Raw genomic sequence first — 7,500 nt, 5'->3', positions numbered from 1 at the left:
AAACACACCTCATTATCAATCATCAGCTCAGTGTGAACTCTTGAAAAGTGTTATTATTATTCCCCTGTTGTATGACTGCACACATGGGGGACTTGTGCTGGAGTGTTTCTGATGTGGAATCTGGGCTTTTTACTGCGCACACTTTTATTTAAAGTTGAAACTGTGCATTTCAGCACTATTATTTGTCTTTTTAAGCATGTTAAACATTATAAAATCAAACCAATGATGTGTTTTCCACACAGCAAGGCCACTCCAGCATACTCAGACACTCTGGATTTATTATTTATACTGTAGCTGTCTTTTTCATGCATTCATTTCCCTTCAGCTTAGTCCCTTTGTTCATCAGGGGTCCCCACAGTGGAATGAACCGCCAACTATTCCAGCACATACACAATCATTCACACCCACACACACACACACACACACACTCATACACTACGGCCAGTTTAGTTGATCAATCCCCCTATAGCAGGGGTGTCCAAACTCGGTCCTGGAGGGCCGGTGTCCTGCAGATTTTAGCTCTAACTTGCCTCAACACACCTGCACGGGTGTTTCTAGAAAGCCTAGTAAGTGCTTGATTAGCTAGCCCAGGTGTGTCTGATTGGGGTTGGAACTAAACTTTGCTGGACACCGGCCCTCCAGGACCGAGCTTGGACATGCCTGCCCTATAGCGCATGTGTTTGGACTGTGGGGGAAACCGGAGCACCCGGAGGAAACCCACACCAACACGGGGAGAACATGCAAACTCCACACAGAAACACCAACTGACCCAGCCGGGACTCGAACCAGCGACCTTCTTGCTGTGAGGCGATTGTGCTATACCCTCTGCACAATTAAAAACAGCCAGAGTGCTGTGCAGAGGAGTGCTGAAGGCAGAGAAGAAAGCAGAATATAAAAGAATTATTAAGAAACAAAAGCAATGAAACAGTGAAGGAGTATTAATAGCGAGAGGACAGACAGGTCTTCAAAACAGACTGAAACACAATGCAGGGGGAATCGGTCGAGTGTTCCAAACCATCAACCGGAAATGCTCGATCACCTCGTCCTATTAAGGCATGTTCTAGGCACCGTGAGTAAACTCAGATCATGCCCAGGTAGCAAAGAATTCTGGACCAGCAGGCATCTGACACAGCAGGCATTCATCCAGCACTGGCACACAGCATGTGGGCCGAACATGGCCCTGGCACACAATACTTGGGCGAGATGTTATGTAGTATTTGGCCCAGATGTTAATAACTGATATGTGGGCCGTGTACGTTTGCCCATCCTGACCCATATTAAATACACATTTTTATTATATTCAGATAAAGCAAAAACTCTACCAATCAGGTCGCTTCGAGATAAAGCACGGCCACAGCATGCCTAATGTGCCATCATTCATGGGTTTATCAAGTTCACTGTAGTCGTGACACACCAACATATCTGGCCCAATTCAGGCTCAGTTATGGGTTGTTAACTAGGCTGAGACTCGGCCCAGATATGGTCCATGTTTGGCCCTTGTTTGGATCCAGTCATGTACCGTAATACACTGCAGCGTTTGGGCCAAGCAAAAGCTGATTGTGTGAGCCAGAGCTGGGCCAGAGATATTTTGCTATGTGGGTCAGATCTCAGTGATGGAGAGGGGGTATATGGACAGAACAGGTCAGTAAGAGACTTATTTAACCGCTTTGTAAACAAATAATACAATTTTAAAATCAATTCTGTATTTATTGAGTAACCAGTGGAGTCCAATGATAATCCTGTAAAGCACTGAAAGCTCATTTCATCACACATCTTAAAATCTCTCAGTGTGTGTTTATATAGCGCATTAAAACCTGTCTGATTAACGTGCATTAAACACTGAGCTGTTCTTCACACATCAAGACTACTCAGCTCTTTATATTGATGACTTATATTAAATTCATTGTTTTTGTATAGCGCTTTTCATAAAAAGTAGGGTCCCAAAGTAACATTACAGTTTCATTTAATTTATACCATATAAACTAGTTCATACACTAAAAAAGATTGATTTGATCTATTTCTATTTTTAAGGTCAGTAAATGCAAACAATTTGGGCTGAATTTAAGGAAATTAAGTTAAACATTACTCACTTTAATTTGCTTGCTTCACTTTTTTGCAAACTTATTTTAAATAGTTTATAATTTATCAAAAATACAAATGTTCAGTGCAGTAGAGTCTGAGTGGAGCAGTATATTTGAGTGTTATTCTGTAAACTGTGGTGACATTTCCTCCTGGTTTAAAACTGCTAGTGTTGAGAGTGTTTAATCGACAGCATAGAGCAAGCAGTGTGTGGGTCTGCTGAGCTCCTGTGTTGAGCGAGTCTGCAGCGCCACCGTGTGCTGGATCTGCTGAAGCGCTTCTGTGTCGTGTTCAGATGCTGTGTGTGTGTGTGTGTGTGTGTGTGTATTTGTCAGGATTTGTCCTCCTCCATCCGCTCCTGTGTGTAGCACTACTGTCTTCCCCATCTCCTCTAAAGCTGTTGATTTTAATCTGTTGGCAGAACAGGAGCAGTGCGGCTCTATTAGACTAGTTGATGGAGCTTCAGTCATACTGTAGGACTATACTGCACATGTCTGCAGCTCTCTGTTAATGACTGCTTCTGCTATTAACTACAGGATAACCTGTCACAAAGAGTGTACTGTAGTTTTTACTGCAGTAAACTGTGGTGTAGTGTACTGTAACATACCCTAAAGAAAACTACAGTGTTGGGTCATTTGTTTATATTACTAAACTTTGAGTGTTACCATAGCAACTGTAGAATCACCAACAGATCAGTTACTGTAGTTGTCGTGTTACCATAGCAACTGTAGAATCACCACAGCAGATGAATGCCGGTACTTTAATACAGTATGGCTCACCCACACTACAGTAGTTATTACTCTGCATTTCTATAGTGTTTGATTATTTTGTGGGAGAACAGGAAACTTTTCAGAAACAGTATAAACTATAGCTATCCTCAGTAAACGCCTTTAATCAGATCTTATAAAACATGTTGACATAGATATAGTTCTCATAGAAATAATGATTGCTGAAGTTAGTTCTGATGAGCCTTATTATTGTGGGATATGATGACATTTACAGGTGTAAGAAACTGCGGTGCGGGAGCGCGCGGCGCGTTCATGTGTGTCTGTGTGCGCTCGGACTCATGCGTGTGCAACAGGCGGTTCTGCTGCTGCTGCTGCTGCTGGCGGCCTCAGGTCAGTGTCATCATCATCATCATCATCATCTTCTTCATCTTTCTCTTCATCATCATCACACACACCAAACACACACTAAACATCTGAGTTTTACACCAGCGTGATTTTCCTTACAGTAAGTTCTTCAGCTTTTTGTGTGTGTGTGTGTTAAACTCTGCGCTGCTCCTGGCTCTCTCCATTGTTTCTGCGTTATGTGAGTGTGATGTGTTTCCTGTTTTGCTCCTGTATGGAGTGTGTTTCCCGTGTTCTCGGAGAAACTTCATGATCGCAGCAGATCCGCGCTTATAATCCGCTCCTGCGCTGTGAGTGACAGCTGTCAGTCATCCTCCGGGTCAGCACAGCTTTAGAGGAGTGTATATGCGCGCTGCAGACACAACACACACACACACTCTATACTGTAACAGCTCACTGAAGAAGCCTGCAGCTGAGTGAGGTGATCTGCAGCTCTCTTTACTGAGCTATAATGAGCTATTAGAGTACACATTAGAGGATACTATAGTAAAGAATCAGTTAATACAGCATTCAGAGCGAGTTACATGAGTTATTAACACACACGCACGCACGCACGCACGCGCACACACACACACACACACACACACACACACACACACACACACACACACACACACACACACACACACACACACATTGTGCAAGAAGGGAACCAACCTTATTAATGTTTAATAATGTTGTTTTGGTGCAGGTGGTTAGCACCGGTGTATAGGTGGCTCAGTGGTGTCTCACTGTGGCCTCACAGTAAGAAGGTCTCTGGTTTGAGTCAGTGTGTGTTTTTGTGTGGAGTTTGCATGTTCTCCCCGTGTTGGTGTGGGTTTCCTCCGGGTGCTCCGGTTTCCCCCACAGTCCAAACACATGCACTATAGGAGAACTGTGTGTGTGTGTGTGTGTGTGTGTGTGTGCAGTTCTTCAGCAGTTATGTGGGGAGCTCTAATGTAGTGTGTTTCTGATCACATGACTCCTAACGAGTTCACTAAATTAACTACACAAACTTTCTGATCTCAAAACCTTCAGTCCTGAAGAGTGTGTGTGTGTGTGTGTGTGTGTGTGTGTGTGTGTGTGTGTGTGTGTGTGCGTGCGTGTGTGTGTGTGTGTGTTAGCACTGAAGTGAGTCTCCATGAAGACAAACATCGGATGAGAATGAGTCTGGAGGACCAGGGCACACACACACACACACACACACGCACACACACACGCGCATATAGGTGGGGCTCGAGCTGCTCATACACACATCCTGCAGTGGAACAACTGCAGAAAACAATGGGACTGATCTGACACACGCACATACTGTACACACACACACACACATGAACACACACATACATACACAAACACACACACACAAATGCAGTGATCAGTTCTGATGGTCATTTTGTGTGTGTGTGTGTGTGTGTGTGTAGGCTGCAGTATACGCGTCTTCACGTCTGGAGATGTAAAGGCAGTGAACGGGACGGACGTGCGGCTGAAATGCAGCTTCCAGAGTTCAGCCGCGGTCAAAGAGACGACACTCACTGTGTCCTGGAGCTTCAGACCGCTCACACACGGACACCAGGAGACGGTCAGAGTGTGTGTGTGTGAGAGAGAGAGAGAGAGACGACACTTACTGTTTCCTGGAGCTCACACCTCTTCATCAGTAGCCCTATTCTTTAATCAGTAGCCCCACATCTTCATCTGTAGCACCACCCCTTCATCAGTAGCACCACCCCTTCATCTCTAGCCCCACCCCTTCATCAGTAGGCCCATTCTTTAATCAGTAGCCCCACCCCTTCATCTGTAGCCCCACCCCTTCATCTGTAGCCCCATTCTTTAATCAGTAGCCCCACCCCTTCATCAGTAGCACCACCCCTTCATCTGTAGCCCCACCGCTTCATCAGTAGCCCATTCTTTAAAAGGTAGCCCCACCCCTTTATCAGTAGCTCCATTCTTTAATTGGTAGCCCCACCGCTTCATCAGTAGCCCCGTCCCTTCACTGGTAGCCCACCTCTTTATCAGTAGCCTCAATCTTTAATCGTTAGCCACACCCCTTCATCGGTAGTCCCACTTCTTCACCAGTAGCCCCTCCCCTTCATCAGTAGCCCCGGTCTTTAATCAGTAGCTCCACCCTTTGGATGCTGAGTGTGTGACGTGTTCAACATTACACACTCATCATTACCGGCTGAATAAGCTCATCCTCCAGGTGTTGTCTGTGCAGGTGTTCTACTACCACCAGAAGCCGTACCCGCCGCCGGAGGGCCGGTTCCGCAGCCGTGTGCAGTGGGTTGGAGATGTGAGCCGCGGCGACGCCTCGCTGGTTCTGCGCAGAGTCCCGTTCTCCTACAATGGAACCTTCAGCTGCCAGATCAGGAACCCGCCGGACGTACATGGGAACATAGGAGAGGTGCGGCTGAGCGTGGTCACCACAGGTCAGAGTCTCCCTCATTAGCATAAACCACCTGCAGCACTGATGTGTGTGTGTGTGTGTGTAGTTGTGTGTTAGTGTCTGTGTGTGTGCTTGTGTGTTTTCAGCCTCGCTCTCTGAGATGCTGATCCTCTGTTTGTCCATCGGGGGCGCTGTCCTCCTCCTGCTGCTGTTGTCGGGGGCGACAGCGGTGTGTGTGCGCAGCGGCTGCAGACGCAGGAGTGCAGAACACACGCACTCGCACACTCTGGCTGCAGAACAACAACTGTGGAGACAAGAGAAGTGAAGAGGACCTAAAGGAGACCAGTCTAATCCCACAGGACCATGAGCTGACAGACTACACACACACACTAACACACACATGCTTTTACACACAAACACACACTCACGCACACACTTATATGCATACTCACATTTATACACACAAACACACACTTATATACATGCTCATATTTAAACACACTAATACACACAAACACTAATACACTCACTCACATATATGCTTATAAATACACTAACACACACACACACACACACACACACACACACACACACACACACATTAAAAGACACAAATACAAATGCAAACACTTACACACACACAAACAGTAATACAGACACTCACAGAAAAACACACCAATACACACACTGAAATACACGTATAACCAGAGTTTTATTGTAATTTATCATAAAAATAAAAATAAAACCGAGTGTGTGTGTGTGTGTGTGTGTGCTTTTGCATTTCTAATGTGTCAGAATATTGTGCAGAAGTAAACAACAACACCATTCTCTGAGTCTCTCTGTGTGTGTGTGTGTGTGTGTGTGTGTGTGTGTGTGTGTGTGTGCTGCCAGTCAAAGTCTGATGTGGCCTGTGTTACTAACAGACAATGTGTGTGTGTTTGTAGGTGGTTAATGAGTGTAGTAATGTGTGTATGTATGTGTTTGTTGGTGTAGTAGTGTAACTGTGTATATGTGTGGGTTTCGTAGTGTCTGTGTGTGTATCTCTGTGTTTGTGAGTGTTGTGTCTCTGTGTATCTGTGTGTGTTTATTTGTGGGTGTCATAGTGTATCTGTGTGTTTGTGTGTGTGTGTGTGTGTGTGCGTGTATCTGTGTGTTTGGGTGGTTAATGAGTATGGTGTGTGTGTGTGTGTCATAGTGTATCTGTGTGTTTGGGTGGTTAATGAGTATGGTGTGTGTGTGTGTGTGTGTGACATCAGCATATACTCTATTAAAAATCAAATTACTTTTAGTAAAATATTTTCAAGTTTTGCTTTTCACTTTATTAATTTAACATAAATAAAATAATGAAGTCATGGCTCATATGTACAGGTTAACTGTGTGTGTGTGTATACTGTCCACCCTTTACACAGCTGCTGAACTGCTCTGATTCTGACTCTAGTGTAATGATGTACTCTTGTCAAACCGCTTTGGACCAATAATAATTGTGAACAGGGCTGTACTTGAACATCTCTAGATCATCTGATCAGTAGTGCACACACTCTGGACTCATTATAAACAATGATATTAGAAGTGCTTAACCGTGCAGGCATCAGTGTGTAAACAGATGTGAACGGACAAACACAGCTTTATTTGCGTAGAATTTGAGCTGTGTGTGTGTGTGTGTGTGTGTGTGTGTGTGAGAGAAAGTCTGACTGTTGGTCTAAGCAGAGCGCGAACACCTCTGCGCATGCGCGTACCAGCGGTCACATGATCCACTGCGCTAAAAATGTAAAAATAAAAAGTAAATAAAAGTAAAAAATATTGAAATGAAGGCTGTTCGGGGAGATTTCTAGAGTTATATCAGAGATCAGATATTTCTAAAATATAAACTAAATCCTTTTTGAAGTAAAAAATAATAATTTAATAATATTAAAATGAGATTTGTACATG

At 44.4% G+C, this 7,500-nt stretch overlaps 1 protein-coding gene across 1 annotated transcript; it reads left to right on the top strand.

The window, feature by feature from the left end:
* Window positions 1-3,145: 3,145 nt before the first annotated feature.
* On the top strand, window positions 3,146-6,178 carry LOC130242004 (myelin protein zero-like protein 2). The gene is made up of 4 exons (XM_056474025.1): window positions 3,146-3,197; window positions 4,613-4,770; window positions 5,404-5,614; window positions 5,718-6,178. Exons 1-4 carry the CDS (start codon window positions 3,146-3,148, stop codon window positions 5,894-5,896), a joined length of 600 nt encoding a protein of 199 aa, XP_056330000.1. The 3' UTR covers window positions 5,897-6,178.
* Window positions 6,179-7,500: the final 1,322 nt, after the last annotated feature.

This window comes from Danio aesculapii, chromosome 15 (assembly GCF_903798145.1).
Source record: "Danio aesculapii chromosome 15, fDanAes4.1, whole genome shotgun sequence".
In the NCBI taxonomy this organism is placed as follows: domain Eukaryota; kingdom Metazoa; phylum Chordata; class Actinopteri; order Cypriniformes; family Danionidae; genus Danio; species Danio aesculapii.
The sequence above is the reverse complement of the archived record's forward strand: the minus strand, read 5'-3'. Positions and strand labels throughout refer to the sequence as shown.